Below are 20245 nucleotides of genomic sequence, written 5' to 3'. Positions count from 1 at the left end.
GGCAGGCCCACCTGGAGTTCAGCCACAACCACACGGTGGGGGACCTCACCTGGGACCTGATCTCCCCCTCGCTGCCCCGCTCAGAGCGCCTCAGGGCCCTGGTGCTGGGGGGCATCCCGCACAGCATGAGACCTCAGGTACAAACTAAGTACAGGTACTGGAGGGGGGGGCATCCCGCACAGCACGAGACCTCAGGTACAAACTAAGTACAGGGTATCCGCGGTGTCTTGAAAAGTATTAAAAGTAAAAAAAATTTTTTTTATTAAAACAGAGCAGTTGTGTGTGAGTGGGTGAAACAGAACACAGTGTAGAACTACAGGTGCCGATTGCTATAGGGGACCAACTGAGCGTTATGACTGGAATAACTGTACTTGTACATCCTCCCTCCCTCCCTCCTCCCTCCCCTCCCTCCCCAACTCCCCCCCCCCCCCCCCCCCCCCCCCTCCGTGGTAGATGTGGATGCGTCTGTCTGGGGCACTGCAGAAGAAGCGTACGTCAGAGATCTCCTACAAAGACATCATCAAGAACAGCTGCAACGACGACACCACCGCAGCCAAGCAGGTACCAGACAGACCAGAGGGGTGTGTGTGTGTGTGTGTGTGTGTGTGTGTGTGTGTTGTAACGGTTTTGACCTTTGACTTGGTTGTCCGGGGTGCCAGTCAGGGCGAGGCCTGACAATTTTAGTTAGTGTGGGGTTGTTTTAGTCAGTCTTTAGTCAAGTTAAACCTTTACAAAGCGCTACATGCATCAAAACATGAACCCTTTTTTGTTATACAAATGTGGATAGGTTATTTGTAATATTATAGTATTTTGCACAACAGACGAAAATTTGTACACAAAGGACATGTGTTGCAATTCAGGTGCACTGTATTGTCACGAATAAACAAAGAACTCTCAACCAATCAACTCAAATATGCAACCAGCAGTAACTTGGGAGTGTCCAGTTCACAAACTCAAAAATGCTCAGTCCACTGATTCACAATCAATTCAACAGTTCATCAAATCCCCAAAAGTTCAGTTTAGCTCAATCAACAGTCAATTCAACAGTTCATCAAATCCCCAAAAGTTCAGTTCAGCTCAATCACAGTCAATTGTATCCAAACAGTTTCACTCTTCACCCCGCTCCCACACAACGAACGCAAGACTTACAGTTTTTGACAGTCTGTCAGTCCGATAGGCTTAGTGGTGTCGGGTTACCCGCGCTGCTTAAGATGAGCAGCTACTGCTCTCTCCCCAGCTCCGGTGCAAGCGTATGACATTCCCAACGGCCTTGTATCCAAATGTATCCTTACGGGGCATTGTATCCAAATGTATCATTACGTTGCATCCAGCTCTTCGCTGTCCGAGTAGGCTAAAACATTTACCGAGACGCAGACAGCGGACGCGACCTGCGGCACAAACACGAACGGACGGAATAATCCACTTCCTGGTTTGCTTGAATCATCGCGCTCTCAGCACTCAGTGAGAGACACCTTATCATTTCGCGTCGTCTGTAGAGAACGGGGATTGGATGATTTACGACTGGATACCGGCAGCGTGTGACGTGTGACAGCGTGTGAAAAAATCGTGGAAGTGACAGTCGGCGGCGGAGACATGGCAGAATTGCCACAGTGTGTGTGTGTGTGCGTGTGTGTGTGTAGTGTGTCAATTGATGTATGGGAAACTCTGCCCACCCACTCTTTTCTCTCAACTCATCATCCCCCTCTCTCTCTTTCTCTCTCTCTCCCCTCCCCCCCCCCAGATAGAGAAGGACCTGTTGAGGACGATGCCCTCCAATGCGTGCTTCTGCAGCCTGCAGAGTGTAGGGGTCCCCCGCCTGAGGAGGGTCCTGAGAGGCCTGGCCTGGCTGTACCCCGACATAGGCTACTGTCAGGGGACCGGCATGGTACACACACACACACACACACACACACACACACACACACCTGGCCTGGCTGTACCCTGACATAGGCTACTGTCAGGGCACTGGCATGGTACACACACACACACACAGGGCACTGTCATGGTGGGTACACACACACACACACACACACTCTCTCTCTCACACACTCAAATGTTTTAGAACCCTATCATAGTGAGAAGAGGAATCCTATCCATCCTTTACATTCTTCCTCACCCCCTCCTCTCCCCCCTCCCCCTCCTCCCTCCCTCCTCCCTCCTCCCTCCCTCCTCTCCCCCCCCCCTCCCCCAGGTGGTGTCCTGCCTGCTGCTGTTCCTGGAGGAGGAGGACGCCCTGTGGATGATGTGCGCCCTGGTGGAGGAGCTGCTGCCCCCCTCCTACTTCTCCTCCACGCTGCTGGGGGTCCAGACCGACCAGAGGGTCCTGAGACACCTCATAGTCCAGTACCTGCCCCGCCTGGACAGACTGCTGCAGGAGCATGACATAGGTGAGGAGAGGGAGGGAGGGAGGGGGGGAGGAGGAGGGTCCTCCGACACCTCATAGTCCAGTACCTGCCCTGCCTGGTGTTGTGGATTAATAATGAGACTTAAGATAGGAACTTGCTTTAAATCTAGGTATAATATTTATTAAAGAAAATGATCTTTCATTTCAGTCAAATCGACTTCTCAATGGGAAGCTTTCAAAGACTGCCACACAACTTTCACATTGTACATTTGGTATATTGTCAACATAGTCACAACATTGATAAGGAGTCTGCACTCCATCACTGTCCATGAACACAAGGCCCTCAATCAGGGCTCTGCGTTCATAAACAGGACAGCCAACCAGGGCTCTGCGTTCATAAACAGGACAGCCAACCAGGGCTCTGTGTTCATAAACAGGACAGCCAACCAGGGCTCTGCGTTCATAAACAGGACAGCCAACCAGGGCTCTGTGTTCATAAACAGGACAGCCAGACTCTCAACAATCCCACGGGAAATACTCCACTGTTACACTTTGTGTGAAAATGAATAGACCATGCATACATGCAATACAAGATGCAGTATAGAGCATTATGAAATGCCATACATGTGAAAAATGCATTACATGTCCCCCCTAAAATTATCATATGACGCAATCACTATGATACATTTACAACATCCTATGGATTTGTAACTATGCGTGTGTAGTTAATATTTAGGAATCTGACTATACTATGTGTCCAGTAAATAAACCCTTGGGTGAGAGAATAACACAAATAAACAAGAAAACACAAAGTAGTAGGATCGTTCAAACTTCAACCCGACAACAATATATTTTGACCCAGACAGAAACCCATAAGCACCCATCTCACAGTTGTTGACATTCCCCATCAGACCATCCTGCAGCTGGTACCTGAAAACATTGATAACTCGTGAGCTTAGAATGATAAGGTTCTATCTCCGTTTAGGGTAGCTCAGAGATATTGAGCGTCAAAGTTTTTACATTCCATTATGTTTTGTGAGATGGAACCTTTGTATTTTATTTATTACTACGGTAACTCCAAAATGTCAACATTTTTAAAAATAACACCACACAGGCATTAATAAACACCTAATGGATCAGATTATGTAAAAAAATCAATTTTGACAAAAATGGAGATGGAACCTTATAATTCTAACGTCACAAAGTGTCTCTGGATCAGTCTGGTGAACAGCCCTCTCAGGGGAGAGAATAACATTATGATATTACCCAACACATTCACATCACAACATACTCAAGGATTTAATACATATGAGAAAAAAATAAAATAATAATAATAATAATAAGAGTAAATAAGTAAATTATGGACTTCCGGTAATGGCGGCGTGCTGAGAAGACTGGTTTTCTCACCTCCACTAAAATCGTCAAACAAATTCTGTTACAAACCTAGCTAAAGTCAACGAAAATCAGCCATACCACTCGTAAAAGATGTCGTCTACACAAGGGAAACCGAGTACCCGAAAGAACCCACAAGTACAATCTAAAATTATGGACTTCAGCTCTCCTAGAAACAAGGACGATGCTAAAGCTAACTCGAGCAGCGCGGGGATCACAGAAACTGCCGAGGAAGAAGGGGGAAAATATGACAGGATTCTGGAAGCTATCAGAGAATTGAGGTCCGAGTCTGCAAACCGACATGAAGAAATGTTGGTCGCAATTGATGGACTGAGGAAAGATATGGGAGAATGTACGGAACGAATTACACATGCAGAGGTCCGTATTTCCAACATGGAGGATGAGGTGAATGTCCTCCAGGCTAAGGTCCACTCTCTGGAGGGAAAGAAACAAGAACTGGAAGACAAGGTGACAGACCTAGAATCAAGAGCCAGGCGGTCTAATCTGAGACTCGTTGGCCTGCGGGAGGGAGAGGAGGGAGACGACGCCTGCACCTTTCTCGAGAGTTGGATACCGGAGACACTGGGGCTCGCAGCACTAAGATCCAAACTCACACTGGAGAGAGCTCATCGCATTGGTCAAAGACGGGAGCCCAACGCGCCTCCGAGAACGATGATCATGAAATTCCTGAACGACAGAGATAAGGTGACTGTATTAAGAGCAGCCAGAGCCCAAAAACAAATCCTACACAAGGACAAACCAGTACGTTTCTACCCCGACCTAGCGACAGGAGAACACAAGAAGCAGAAGGAATTCGACTCGGCCAGACAGAAATTACGTAGCATGGGGATAAAACATGGCATGTTGATCCCGGCTAGATTGCTGGTGACACACAAGGACAAAACACAAACTTTTGGCACACCGACAGAAGTGGAAAGTTTCATCAAACGAATCCAAGAAGAGAACGGTAGTGGATGAGTATATGAGACACTACTGCTGGCTTTGATAACGAGCAACGTCATGTTAGACCTCTAACACTGGTTTATATTGTTCTTTTTTCTTATATGTTTATTTGCAAACCAGTTAAACTGTGTGTGTCTAGGTGATTTAACATACTATTATGTTTTCGGAGAAAATATTGGGGTCATTCAGTTGAGGGTAGCTCAGAAATTAGCACGTTAAGACTCAATGTCCCAAAATGCACTACTCGAACACAGTTCACCGTCAACAATGATTCAATGCTACGCTAGACCCATGATACGGGTTTACAATGTTATTTCACAGTTATTCGTTTTTTCAAGTTACATGAAACAAGTTGAATTGTGTCTATTTAAGCGATTAATATGCCAATGTGTTTCCCTTGAGGATATTAGAGTGGATCGGTAGGTCAGAAAGTAACGGAAAGGGTACACTAAAACTCATAAGCCCACAATGCACTATTCGAGCAGCACTGTTTCCTGAACAACACATGTATGTGTATGTACTATAACAGCAACACCCCATAACATGCCGCTCAAACTCAGTTTGGGCTCAGTTATTTTCAGGGTGTCAACTGCTGATCCACATTCTTTAGTTATTATAATATACAATTCACAATGGGCTTCTATACTTAACATTTAGTGGTGGTTGACCAATATACCAACTTTGTTAATTAGGTTTTTATTTCACATTTAGTGGAGGGAGAAGGTTACTCTTTATAAGGAGATTAATCAGTTCAGCCTCACTACTCCTCACTCGGTGTGGAGTAGTTTTCAGCGTTATGGGAGTGAACAGGTGGGTGGGGGGAATGCTCAGTTCTGGAGCATTGGGGGGGTCTCGGTTAGTTTGTTGAGAGACCCAGTTTGTTTGTTTGTTTTTCTTCGTTTTTCTCTTTTGACCTCTTTTTTTTTCTTCTTTACATTATTGCACAATGATACAAGGAATTTACAAATGTACTGCTATCTATGACTGGTAAATTAGACATCAAGTTCACATCCTGGAACTGCAGAGGGCTACAAAAAATAAAAAAGGTAAAGCAGGTGATGGGGAGATTAAAAAGTATTAATTCCCAAATAATTTTTCTTCAAGAAACACATCTTTCAAAAGACAAAGACATTGGGATTAGGAGGAGGTGGCAGGGTAAGGTATTCTCAGCGCCCTTTAACACTCAAGCAAGAGGGGTCATGACTCTTGTACATAAATCTATTCCTCTTAATGTCACAAAGATAATTGCTGATACGGCAGGTAGATACCTAATAATTCAAGGCATGCTTCTGACAGAACTTCTCAACCTGGTCAACATTTATGCGCCAAATAATGATGACCCTGAATTTTTCAGTAATTTGTTTTTCACTCTATCAACCCTCAAAGGTCAATATATAATAGCAGGAGATTTCAACTGTACACTAGATCCCTCTAAAGATAGGTTAACACATATTGATAAGTCCCATAATAAAAGCAGAGGAATTATACATCAGTTTATCAAGACATTAAATCTTAGAGATATATGGAGAGACAGAAACCCTGAGGTATTATTCTATTCGTGTTTTTCCAGTACACATAAAACATACTCCCGAATTGATTATTTCTTAATTTCTGCAGGCCTGGTGTCTAGAATCAAGGAATGTAATTATGACAGTATTCTGATATCAGATCATGCCCCAAATAATTTGTGTTATGTAGACCCAGGCTTGAAAAAGGATCCACCAAAATGGAGATTGCAGCAAAGTTGGCTACGGGACCCAGATCTAATCTCTTTCCTTGAGGTACAAATTGATGTATTTTTCATAATCAACACAGATGAGACTTCTGCAAGCACCAGATGGGAAGCTTTTAAAGCTTACATTAGGGGCCAGATTATTAGTTTTACAAGTTCTAAATCTAAAAGAGCTAAACAAAAATTTACATTGTTAGAGTCAAAAATCAAAGTTTTGGAGAGAAATTATTATCAAAATCCCGATCCAAAAACTCACCAGGAATTGTTATTGTTGAGAACACAGTATAATGAAATGTCAACTGCAAAAGCTACAGATAATCTCTTAAAACTTAAACAAACTATATTTGACCAAGGGGAAAAATCAGGAAAAATCTTGGCATGGCGCTTAAAACAACTTCAAACCGAAAGAGCTATTACCAACCTCAAGACTCATAATGATGACTCTATTATAGATCCTATTAAAATTAATGAGGCATTTAGAGAATATTATGGAAAACTATATAGTTCCGAAAGAGCTCCAGAATTACCAGACCAAAAGCTATTCCTAAATAATATTGATATCCCTAGTATATCAGAGGAAGAAAGGATGGAACTGGGTGACGACTTATCCTTAGAAGACATCACTATGGCAATAAAGAGCATGAAATCTGGGAAGGTGGCAGGACCAGACGGCCTACCCATCGATTTGTATAAGAAATTTGAATCTAAATTAAGGAAACCTCTTCTTGAGATGTTTAATGAATCATTTCGGGAAGGGATCCTCCCTCCCTCCTTGAGAGGGGCTTTGATTACTCTCCTTCCTAAACCTGGAAAATCAAATGATAAATGCGAAAACATGAGGCCAATCAGCCTCCTCAACTCAGATTTAAAAGTACTCTGCAAAATTCTAGCAAAAAGATTAGAGATTATTCTACCAGATATCATAAAGGGAGACCAAAATGGGTTCATTGTGGGTCGTCAGGGATTTCATAACGTAAGAAGGGTTTTAAATATCTTACATTCCCAAAGAGAGTTACCAGATACAGCTTTCCTGTCATTGGATGCTGAGAAAGCATTTGACAGGGTGGAATGGGCATACCTGTTTGAGCTTCTCGAACGATTTGGGCTGGGAGAAAACTTTTGTAAATGGGTGAAATTATTATATAAAGAACCATATGCAGAAATAATTACTAACAACAATATATCTATGCCAATTAAAATCAACAGGGGATGCAGACAGGGGTGTCCATTGAGCCCTCTCATATTTACGATGGCAATTGAGCCCTTAGCAATTGCAATACGAAATCACACATCAATATCAGGCATACCTATAGGTCAACTTGAACATCGCATAGCTCTCTATGCGGATGACGTAATCCTGTTCCTTAAAAATCTGGGAGAATCGATCCCGGCTCTTATGGACCTCATTAAAAGATTCGGCAATATTTCTGGGTACAAAGTTAATAGCCATAAATCTGCCATATTACTGCTTAATTCGAATGAGAGAGAGAACCCACCCAATTATATTGGTCACTTTAAGTCAGTTGACAGCTTTACTTATTTAGGAATACAAATTACTCACAGGTTAGAAGAAGTGGTACAGACTAATTATAGCCCTGTTGTAAATTCTATTTGCGAATCAATTGATAGATGGTCATCTCTTCCTATTTCCCAGATAGGCAGAATTAATATATTGAAAATGAACACTCTCCCAAAGCTATTATATCTCTTTCAAAACATCCCCTTGCCGCCTCCCCCAAACTTATTTCCTAGACTAAGGACATTATTCACGAACTTTATATGGAAAAATAGACGCCCCAGACTTCGCCTGTCTCTTCTGTATTTACCTTATGACAGAGGTGGCCTACAATGCCCAAACATGTTGTGGTATTACTGGGCAACTCAAATCAGAACTATGAGGTTTTACTACTCGACAGAAGGACTACTTTCACCAGCATGGAAAGACATTGAGTGTAACTCTATAGGGCTCCAACTGCCGACATATATATACTCTGATAATCCGAAAAACCTTAAAAGGAAAACATCGAACCCTATATTGAGAAACATGATTTCTGTATGGTACGAGGTACAAAAATACTTGTCGGAAACACCTGTTCTCTCTCGCTATAGTCCCATTTGGGGCAATAATTACTTTGTGCCAGGTAGGGCAGACGGGGGCTTTAAATTATGGGCTGACAAAGGAATAACACAAATTAATGACATATTCGACTCAAAGGATGAGCATATGGAATCATTTGAAATTCTAGTAAACAAACATTCTATCCCTCGCAAGCATTTCTTTAAGTACTTACAGCTCAGGAACTTTATTTATTCTAATCAAAATCACTCCCTGGCCATACCCGCTCTATCCTCATTGGAGAAAGTTTTAATTAAAAATCCTTTCGGAAAGGGAATTATTTCGGATGTATATGATTTGTTGATTGCTAGATCACTAGAATCTTCAGAACCCAAATTGAAAGCATGGAGGAGTGACCTTCAAGAGGATATATCAGTGGAAAAATGGAACAAGGCATGCAAAAGAGCTCAAACCCAGACCGCTAACACTCGTTTAAAGCTTCTACAGTACAATTGGATAATGAGAGTATATATAACACCAGAAAAACTCAATAAATTTAACCCCAACATTCCAGACTTATGTAACAGGTGTAGAGAGGACAAGGGTACATTCTTTCATTGTATATGGGAATGTCCAAGAATTCAAGAATTCTGGGAAGAACTTGGAATAATAATACAGGACATTCTGTCAATTAAAATTACTGTTGAGCCTAAGCTGTTTATTCTTGGCATTTATCCAGAGGGACACAGGATGAAATGCAGTGAACAGATCTTTATGGATATGTGTATTTTACAGGCCAAAAGATCAATAGCACTAACGTGGAAAAGCACAGGTAAACCAAGTATTGTGCAATGGTTTAGGGAGATGTCTCGGTGTCTACCATTAGAGAAAATTTCATACACACTCAAAGACAGGCAGGAAAGATTCCAAAGTATTTGGGGCCCATTCATAAAATATCTGGAGGACAAGGACTTATCACACTGGATGGACGAACCTGGGCGTGAACAAATGTAAACTCTGCAATAAACCATTTGAACAGGTGTGTGAATTGACCAGGAGTAGAGTAGGATATAATTAATGTATCTGTTGCAATGTACCCTTTTCTTTATTATATATATAATTATATTTTATTTTATTTTTTTTTATTTTTTTTTTTACAGTTTCATGTTTTTATTATTACCTTTATTTTATTTTTTCTCTCCCTTTTATTTTGTATGTGTATATATGAGCTCAGTTATATGATTGCCTCTCCATCAATGTACGTACTATATATAGGCCTACATGTGTATGGCAATTCTGGTGAGTTATCTGCTTGTATGTACAGTATATACATATATCATTATTACTAATTATTTATTTTCAAGATTTGTTTTATCTTTTTCAAAAACTCAATAAATATATTGTTGAAAAAAAATAAGTAAATTATATGTGTGCTCTATGTGTATGCATGTTATAGTAATGTTATATGTGTGTTATTAAAGATAATTTAAGTGCATAATGGAGTAAACAAATGAAAAACAAACTAAACACAGTGGATATAATATATTGTGATACAAAATATTGTTGTACATACAGGTGCTGGTCATACCCAACTAAGTATTGAGTGCTGTACATGCTTATACTTTCCATGTTCATACTTTTCAGTTGGCCAACATTTTAAAAAAAACTTGTTTTGTATTGGTCTTAAGTAATATTCTAATTTTCTGAGATACTGAATTTGGGGTTTTCATTAGTTGTCAGTAATAATCATCAAAATTAAAAGCAATAAACACTTGAAATATATCAGTCTATGTGGAATGAATGTATACATTATACAAGTTTCACTTTTTGAATGGAATTACTGAAATAAATCAACTTTTTGATGATATTCTAATTATATGACCAGGGGGCTATTCCACGAAGCTCGATAAAGTTCTAAGCCTCGATAAAGTTCTAAGCCTCGATAATGTTAGCTTGCGTTCAGTTCCATCAATGTGGCTCAAATAATTCGCTGCTTGGTTGATCTCCTTCTGAGTCAGATATAATTAGCCTGGTAGCCTGTGTGATAGATAACTAGATATTTTGAAAGTGTGATAGATAGATAGATCGATGGATACATAAATTAAAAAGTGTAAAAAATAAAATAAAATGAAATAGGTATGTCTATCAACTTGCATTGCTGTTATCACAGCGGTCTGGTTGGCGCAGTGGTTAAGGCAGCCAGCTGGAGTTCCAAAGGTTGCGAGTTCGAGACTTGACTAAGTGATTTATTTTTATTTTTTTTACATTTAACCGAAGATTTCATGCAAAGGCTTCAAACACCATTGTAATCGTGTCAGTTCTTGTAAATTAGCCTGCACCATAATTTTATAGCCTACATACTTTTTTAGATGAGATTTTAGATTAGATTCAGACAACGAAATGCAGTAAAAAGTGTGTCCGAAGAGGGATTCGAACCACGTCTAAAAATGATGAAAAAATCCTGTGGCAGCGGTCGATACCACTAGGCCATTGTGGCGATATGACGGTTTGTAGCCTGCTGCTGATATCACCACAGTAGTAATATTCATTTATTAAAATATTAACATATAACAATAACTGGGGCTAGTATGACCTACGCATTTAATCGGTCAGCAATTTCTTGCCAAACCATTTCCCTCGCCTTGTTGATTGCGGCAGTATTGCACTATTTTACATCTTATTTTTCCGTCTTCATAAAGATCAATAATTCGGGAATGCTGCGCAAATGTAGTACCCCTGCAGAGTGGAGTATCTTCATTTCGACAGATCGACTCTTCGGGGCTCTTTATGTCTGCGTGCACGCGCCCATATCGAAGATTTGTAAGCCTGTCTTCTGTGAACACTGATGACACAAGGCTGATCCTCGTTCGAGGAATCACCTGAGGCTTGAATTCCAATCCCGAGTTGCCTGATCGCCTGATTTCTTTCAATCGCCGATATACTAAGCCACCTTTAGTGGAATGACCCCCAGCACCTGTATATCGTACACATGTATACTAGACACAACAACGAAAGAGAACTGCTCTTTTGAGTTCTGTAAAGTGACTTCAGAAGAAGTGAAACAGTTGTTATTATTATTATTATTATTATTATTATTATTATCCCCCTCCCTCCCTCCCTCCCCCTCCCTCTCCTCTCTCCCTCTCCCCCTCCTCACTCCCCCTCTCTCTTCCCTTCTATCCCCCCTCTGTACTGTACCTAACACTGACCCAATATTAACCCTCTAGTCTACTCCCTCTCTCCCCCTCCCCCCCTCCCCCCTCCTCCAGAGTTGTCTCTGATCACCCTCCACTGGTTCCTGACGTCCTTCGCCAGCGTGGTGGACGTGCGTCTGCTGCTGCGGGTCTGGGACCTGCTGTTCTACCAGGGCTCTGTGGTGCTGTTCCAGATCACCCTGGGCATGCTCAAGATTAAGGTCTGTCTGTCTGTCTGTCCCTCCCCCTGTCTGCCTGTCTGTCCCTCCCCCTGTCTGCCTGTCTGTCTGTCTGTCCCTCTGCCTGTCTGCCCCTCTGCCTGTCTGCCTGTCTGTGTCTGTCTGTCTGTCCCTCTGTCTGTTCCAGATCACCCTGGGCATGCTTTCTCTTTCTCCCCCACTCTCCCTCTCACTCTCCCTCTCTCTCCCTCTCTCTCTCTCTCTCTCTCTCTCTCTCTCTCTCTCTCTCTCTCTCTCTCTCTCTGCCTTTCTCTCTCTCTCTCTCTCTCTCTCTCTTTGTCTCTCTGCCTTTCTCTTTCTCTCTCTCTCTGTCCGTCTGTCTCTTTCTCTCTTTGGAGCTGTCTCTGTCTTTCTACTCTGAGGACAAAAAAACTAGCCATGTCATTTCTCCCTCCTCTCTCTCTTTCTTAGCTCTCTTTCTCTCCTCTCTCTCTCTCTCTCTCTCTCTCTCTCTCTCTCTCTCTCTCTCTCTCTCTCTCTCTCTCTCTCTGTCTCTCTCTCTCTCTCTCTCTCTCTCTCCCTCCTTGTCCTTTCTATCCCTCCACTTTTAACTAATTCCTCTTATCTCTTCTATCCTCTAAACACTGTCTGGTACTCCTTTTTCTGTCTCAATATTTAACCCCTTCCCCTCCCTCTCTCCTCTCCCCTCCCTCTCTCCCCTCCCTCTCTCCCCTCCCTCTCTCCCCTCCCTCTCTCCCCTCCCTCTCTCCCCTCCCTCTCTCCCCTCCCTCTCTCCCCTCCCCTCCCTCTCTCCCCTCCCTCTTTCCCCTCCCTCTTTCCCCTCCCTCTTTCCCCTCCCTCTTTCCCCTCCCTCTTTCCCCTCCCTCTCTCCCCTCCCTCTCTCCCCTCCCTCTCTCCCCTCTCTCCCCTCCCCTCCCTCCTCTCCCCTCCCTCTCTCCCCTCCCCCCTCCCCCCTCCCTCCCCCCCAACAGGAGGAGGAGCTGGTGTCGTCTGAGAACTCTGCGTGCATCTTCAACACGCTGTCGGACCTGCCCAGCCAGCTGGTGGACGGGCCCGCGGTGCTGGGGGAGGCCATGAGGCTGGCGGGGGGGCTGACCCAGGAGACGCTGGACGCCCAGAGACACAAGCACCTGGCCTACATCCTCAACGACCAGGCCCAGCAGCACCTCGGCAACAACAACACCTCACACCACCCGCTAGGCACCGGACTCAACAAGGTGAGGGGGGGGGGGGGGGGGGGGGGCAACAACACCACCGGATTCGGCAAACCAGACAGTAGCCCTATATGATAGAGAGATGGAGCTTGTTGCAAAACGTAACACGACGACTGCACAGTTATGGGATCATTTAGGATTCCAGCCAAACCAGAGGGGAGAACCTGCAGATATGGAGGAGCCGGTTTGCCAGATCTGTAAGAAAACAGTCGCTGTCTAAAGTGCGAACACAACCAATTTAAAACAACACCTCAGAAGTCACCATTCCACACAGTTTGCAGTCATCAACAAATCGCTCGGTGCCGCTGCAGTGGCTGGTCCCTCCTGGCAACTGGGTCTTGATAAGTCGTTAAACCGACAGACGAAATAAGCGAGACAGTTCCAAATGGTGCGCGCGCTCTCAGTTACATCGCAAAAGAGATGCGGCCATTCAATACAGTGGAGAAGCCAGCATTTTTAGGACATTCTGTACCCTTTTAATGGCCAATACGAGTTGCCTAGCAAAACTTACAGTACCAGTCAAAAGTTTGGACATACTTTCCCATTCAAGTGTGTCCAAACTTTTGACTGGTACTGTACATCTCCAATACCTTTTATGACAATAAAGAGGCATGGTTTCACTTCATAGGTTGCTGTGTTATTACATTATCACATAACAGTGAAACAATTAAATGGACTGACTAAAGCCGGGTACACACATAAAGATAATCTGGCCGATTCTGGCCCGATTTTCCCCCTTCCGACCAAAGACAGAAAACGCCCGATTATCGGATGGCTCTAAAGATTATCCTATAAGATTATCTTGTGGTGTGAGGCGTGTTAAGACTCAATCTCTCCCGACAATCTGCTCTGAAAATTTTCGGCGCCGACAATCGTAAATGTCGACCGGTCGATCGCAAAGGTAGTATGGGTAGATCGCATGGCATTGAACCAAAAAAAAAAAAAAGTTCAAAAAAAAAAAAAAGTTCACAAGAAAAAAAAAAAAAAAAAGTCGCCTATCATCCATCCTCACTATGGCTTTTGCCACTTGATTGACGTACAGGTAAGCCAGTCTGCGATCTGATCTTTTCACCTAACACACGGTTCACCACGCATGCGCAGTCAACAGCGCCAACTACAAAATACAAAATACCGGCGAGACTAATTAACTAGTTAGCCTTCCAATTTCTACTATTTACTACTAAAGAAAGGGTATACAAATGAGTGGGGAAGCTGGACCAAGTAAGAAACCAATAACGTATAACTTCCATCCAGAATGGGAGGAGGACTTTTACACGATGTGATATTGGAAGTGCATCTGTCTGATCTGCAAATCTACGATGGCTGTTAGAAGGGAAATGTGGCAAAAGAGCGAAAACGTACAGCTGTAACGATAGCTTCTTATCGCGTCAGTCACGTTCTTGTTAAACACAAGAAGTCATTCAAAGACGGCGAAATTGTGAAAAAAGCGTTTCTCGAGGCTGCAGATTGCCTTTTCGATGACAGATCCACAGTGGCTGATGACACCTTGCAACCAGCTCCTACAGCCCTGACTACTAGAAACTAGCTGCCTCCTCCCAGTGCCAGGTCTCCCACTAAGGTAGAGAAATGCATTTATTTCCTCCTTTCAAACTAGGGAATTACCTGTTTTGTATCTGGTTTACTTTTCTGTTTGTTGGATCAGTAGTTGGCTATGGTACTGCAGACTGGCTGTCAGTGTGAGTGAGAGAAAGTGAGTGTGTGTGTGTGTGTGTGTGTGTGTGTGTGTGTGTGTGTGTGTGTGTGTGTGTGTGTGTGTGTGTGTAAGAGAGTGAGAGAGAGAGGGGGGGAGAGAGAGGGAGGGTTTGTGCTATGGCTCCCTATGCAGACTGGCAAATGTGTGTGTGTGTGTGTGTGTGTGTGTGTGTGTGTGTGTGTGTGTGTGTGTGTGTGTGTGTGTGTGTGTGTGAATGTGTGTGAGCGAGAATAGCAAAGAGGGAGGGTTTGTGATGGTCTTCTCCTGTGGCTGTGTGACAGAGAGAGGGAAAGTGTATTGTGAGTTTACTATGCAGGCTGGGAACTGTGTGTGTGTGTGTGTGTGTGTGTGTTTGTAGTACGTGCATGTACGTTTGCGATGTTGAAACTAGACTGGTAGATCTTGGCAGACTGGCTACTTGAAAAGTAGATCTTGGTTCCAAAAAGTGTGAGCACCCCTGCTCTAGAGAGTCTGGAGTCTGTCGTAATGATAATCTTTATGTCTGTGGGTTGCTGAAATGGGAAAGTCGGCGCACACCACACACAATACGATCAAGGCTGTTCAATCCAAGATTTTTTATCTTCATGTGTGGGGTCTGTCTCAGATAAAAAATCGGTTAAGATTTTGAAAATCCTTGTGTGTACCCGGCTTTATATAGAGCCTTATTCCAAAGAGCTTTATAATGGCCTCTCATTCACACATTCACATTCACACACCAATGGCGAAAGCTACCGTGCAAGGCACCGGCCTGCTCATTGGGAGCAATTTGGGATTCAGTGACGATTATATTGTTAATGGCAATTATTTCTGAGACAATTAATTGTGCAGCAAAATTTGAAATTGTTACACAGGCCTAACTGAGAGTATTTCAAACGTGAGAGAGGGAGAGAATGGGTGTATTTCTAACGTGTGTGTGTGTGTGTGTGTGTGTGTGTGTGTGTACGTGTGTGTGTGTAGGTGGTCAGGAGACAGTCCCTGAGGAGGAAGTCCACCCTGAGCTCCCTGCTGTTCGGGGAGGACGAGGCGGAGGCGCTGAAGTCTAAGAACATCAAGCAGACGGAGCTGGTGGCGGCGCTGAGGGAGGCCATCACCCGCACCTCCGAACACTTCCACTGCCTGGACCCCCGACACAGCAGCACGGTACACACACACACACACACACACACACACACACACGCACCAGGGTTTCCGTTAGAAAAATTTGGTGCCGGTCAACGTGTCCGGGAAGATTTCAATGTGTCGGACAAACGGGAGAAATTCCGGTCATCATTAGAATATAATATATGTTTGTCGCGGTGATTAGCTGTTGTGTAGCCTATATAGGCCTATGCCATTTAATGTCTATTTAAATTCTCATCCGATACGATTAGATCGCGAACTATATTATAGGCTTTCATGATTCGCATGCGCTACTATGGCATAATATGTCCAGGGCTGCACGCGCGCCACACTGGGCAGCCTAGTCACCTTTGCTACGTTGAATTACGACTGTAGGCTACTTTAAGATGTTTATTTCAATTGCATTAATGGGATTTGAGTATGTAATTGGTAATTTTAAGTATGCCTAGTTTAGCTTTTGATGGCTATTTGAACGGACTGCATCGATCGATCAATGAACGGACTCCACATTACGTTAACTGAAGTGTGTTAAATAGTTTCACGACAGTAATGTAAGTTTTTTATATTCTCTTTCCAGTTTTACCCTTTTTATCAATAAAACAACGTCATTTCTATAACCACGTCTCGCTGATTGGGAAGGCATTAAGTCTAGCTGCCTGTCAAATCATACTTACTCGGACTCAGGAGTATGAGAATGGGGAGGATGTATCGGGGGGGATACACACCCGTGGACTATTTCACCTTAGTGGCACAAATTAAACTCTAACACTATAGATAGACTAAATTGAACTAAAATGATGGACACTCGACTGAATAACTGAGTGGGGGGAAGACAGGTCTCAAATGTGGAACAATTATAACATTTAATACATAAAGATAAAACATACACAAATATATAACATTGATATCCCTAAACTCAAATGTAGTGTGGTATTGTCAACCTAATCTAATCAATCCTAATTAATGGTACCAGTAGCCCAGGTTGTCGATAGTAGCGCACTACTCCGGTAGTACTTCTCCCGACTCAGGGCTGGAACGGGCACGGCAGGCTCAATCAATGAACGGGGTTGAGATGGCCGCTAGCGTCCTTTTAGCCGCATCTCACGGCCCTCGGTGGTCATTCACTGTGCTCTAGCACATCCAAAACACACAGAACAATAACCTTGACTCCGGTCACTGCAGTGGTTTTATTTAGACTAGATCAAACTCAATTAACTGACTAAACTACTCGCGCCGTTGAGAGACAGAGTTGCCAGATGGGGCGCGTTACCGCCGAATGGGCTACTGTGTTTAGCGGTTATTTTCACCGGACATTTTGACCGAAGAGGTTTAAATATGTCGGACTTCAACAGATTTTATCGGACAAAGACCGGTAATTACCGGTTAACGGAAACCCTGACACGCACACACATATCCAACTCCTGTGCAACATTCTTCTGAATGTCTATTTTGAGTGTATCATTTTTCTTACCTTAAATGTATATAATCTATATTTTTTTCTCTCTCCCCCTCCCTCCCTCCCTCCCCCCCCCCCCTCTCTCTCTCTAGGAGCTGACCCCAGACTACTCCATGGAGAGCCACCAGAGGGACCACGAGAACTTCCTGGTCGTGTCGCGTAACCGACGGCGACGGGCCAAAGCCCTGCTGGACTTTGAGCGCCATGACGACGACGAGCTGGGCTTCAGGAAGAATGACATCATCACTGTGAGTCACACACACACACACGTACGCATACGCACATGCACACACGCACACACACGTATGTACTCTCCATCAGTTCTCTCTCACTGCGTGACGTGAAGCTCATCTTGATGGGATGACAGGGTTTAGGGGGATTAGGGGTTAGGGGAATAGGGGGTTAGGGATTCAGGGTTTAGGGGGTTGGGGGATAGGGGGTTAAGGTTACAAACACACACTCACAACCACCATGAAACCACCGTTACATGAAACCATTGAATGGCTCTTTAACTGTCTGTCTGTCTGTCTGTCTGTCTCTCTGTCTGTCTCTCTGTCTCTCTGTCTGTCTGTCTCTCTGTCTGTCTCTCTGTCTCTCTGTCTGTCTCTCTGTCTCTCTGTCTCTCTGTTTCTCTCTCTCTCTCTCTCTCTCTCTCTCTCTCTCTCTCTCTCTCTCTCTCTCTCTCTCAGATCGTTTCACAGAAGGATGAGCACTGTTGGGTGGGAGAGCTCAACGGGCTGAGAGGTGAGTCCTCCTGTCACTCACTGACCTGGTGTGTGTTTGACCTGGTGTGTGTTTGACCTGGTGTGTGTTTGATGTGGTGTGTGTTTGACATGGTGTGTGTGTTTGACGTGGTGTGTGTTCTCTCCAGGGTGGTTTCCAGCAAAGTTCGTAGAGATTCTCGACGAAAGGAGCAAAGAGGTACGTGTGTCAACTATCGCTACGGTTACAGACGTGTTGTTTGGTCCGGTCTCGTCGACCACACCCCTCTGATGTCATTGGTCAGCCCTCTGAGTATATGAACATTCTGTGGTGTTCTGTCTCCTGATTGGTCATTCTGTGGTGTTATGTCTCCTGATTGGTCATTCTGTGGTGTTCTGTCTCCTGATTGGCCAGTACTCCCTGGCCGGGGATGACTCAGTGACGGAGGCGGTGACGGACCTGGCGCGGGGGACGCTGTGCCCCGCCCTGAAGGCCATCTTCCAACACGGCCTGAAGAAGCCCTCCATCCTGGGGGGGCCCTGCCACCCCTGGCTCTTCATAGAGGAGGTGGGAGGAGGGGGAGGGGGGGGGGGGTAGGAGTGTGTGTGTGTGTGTGTGTGTGTGTGTGTGTGTGTCTGTGTGTGTCTGTGTGTGTCTGTCTGTCTGTCTGTGTCTGTCTGTCTGTCTGTCTGTCTGTCTGTCTGTCTGTGTCTGTCTGTCTGTCTGTCTGTGTGTAACTGAGTGTGTTTTGTGTCCTCAGGCTGCTAGTAGAGAAGTGGAGAGGGATTTTAACTCTGTCTACTCCAGACTGGTGCTGTGCAAGACCTACAGGTAACACTTTGACACACACACTCACTCACACACTCACACTCACTCACTCACTCACTCACTCACACACTCACACACTCACTCACTCACTCACTCACTCACTCACTCACTCACTCACACACTCACTCACTCACTCACTCACTCACTCACTCACACACACTATGTACTGCAGCAATGTCCTCACAGAGTGTACTGATGTTTGTCCTCTCTCCCTCTTCTTCCTCCTCTCCCTCTCTCTCTCCTCCTCTCTCTCCCTCTCTCCCTCCTCCTCTCTCTCCCTTCTCCTCTCTCTCCCTTCTCCTCTCTCCCTCCTCTCTCTCCCTCCTCCTCTCTCCCTCTCCCTCCTCTCTCCCTCTCCCTCCTCTCTCTCTCTCCCTCCTCTCTCTCTCTCCCTCCTCTCTCTCTCCCTCCTCCTCTCCCTCTCTCTCCTCTCCCTCCTCTCTCTCTCTCTCTCTCTCCCTTCTCCTCTCCCTCCTCTCTCTCTCTCTCCCTTCTCTCTCTCTCTCTCTCTCTCTCTCCTCCTCTCTCTCTCTCTCCCTCCTCTCTCTCTCTCCCTCTCTCTCTCCCCCTCCTCTCTCTCTCCCTCCCTGCAGGTTAGATGAGGATGGGAAGGTTCTCACTCCAGAGGAGTTACTGTACAGAGTAAGTCATCTTTTTATATTTCCTCAGAAATAACCCAGATAACCCTGGTTTTCTCTGTGTACCACATGTACAAAAGAAGAGATTTGGTGAGGCTGCATTCTCATTTTATGCACCCAGATTGTGGAATGCACTGCCGGTTTACATTAGGGATGCAACCTCAGCAAATATGTTCAAGTCAAGACTAAAAACCCATCTTTTTATCAAAATTGCACTTTGAGCTGCAATGTTTGCAGGAAAAGTGCTATACAAATAAAGGTTATTAGTATTCTTATTGGGTGAAGCGTTCAGCCTGTATGTTGCCTGTATGAGTCCGAGAGTTTGAGCGCCCCCTGTCTTCCCCCCCAGGCGGTGCAGTCTGTCAACATGAGTCACGACTCTGCACACGCTCAGATGGACGTCAAGTTCCGCTCCCTGGTGTGTGTCGGCCTCAAGTGAGTCTCCCTTCCTGTCAGCTGACCTCTGACCTCTAGTCCTTTGATACAAGCGCGCACACACACACACACGCACAGACACACACACACACACACACACATACACACACACACACACGTATGCATGCATGTTCGTTCACTCACACACACACACACGTGTACATGCATGTTCGTTCACCACACACACACACACACACACACACACACACACACACACCCCCCCCCATCTCCTCTCTAACCCCCCCCCCCCCCCCCCCC

General features: G+C 44.7%; 1 protein-coding gene across 1 annotated transcript in view; it reads left to right on the top strand.

Moving 5' to 3' along the window:
* sgsm3 (small G protein signaling modulator 3) overlaps positions 1-20245 on the top strand; it is a 33019-nt gene that overhangs the window by 11909 nt on the left and 865 nt on the right. The window contains exons 5-18 of the mRNA XM_080524069.1: positions 1-137; positions 454-561; positions 1742-1885; positions 2192-2387; positions 11757-11902; positions 12853-13098; positions 15767-15949; positions 17477-17632; positions 18074-18128; positions 18256-18305; positions 18501-18653; positions 18847-18917; positions 19508-19556; positions 19902-19987. The exon at positions 1-137 is cut by the window's left edge and continues 75 nt beyond it. Coding sequence (XP_080380195.1) covers positions 1-137; positions 454-561; positions 1742-1885; positions 2192-2387; positions 11757-11902; positions 12853-13098; positions 15767-15949; positions 17477-17632; positions 18074-18128; positions 18256-18305; positions 18501-18653; positions 18847-18917; positions 19508-19556; positions 19902-19987 — 1780 coding nt within the window. The remainder of the gene's footprint in view (positions 138-453; positions 562-1741; positions 1886-2191; positions 2388-11756; positions 11903-12852; positions 13099-15766; positions 15950-17476; positions 17633-18073; positions 18129-18255; positions 18306-18500; positions 18654-18846; positions 18918-19507; positions 19557-19901; positions 19988-20245) is intronic.

This window comes from Nansenia antarctica (assembly GCF_963989245.1).
Source record: "Nansenia antarctica genome assembly, chromosome: 2".
NCBI classification, from domain to species: Eukaryota; Metazoa; Chordata; class Actinopteri; order Argentiniformes; family Microstomatidae; genus Nansenia; species Nansenia antarctica.
This window is presented reverse-complemented; position numbering and strand designations above follow the sequence as displayed.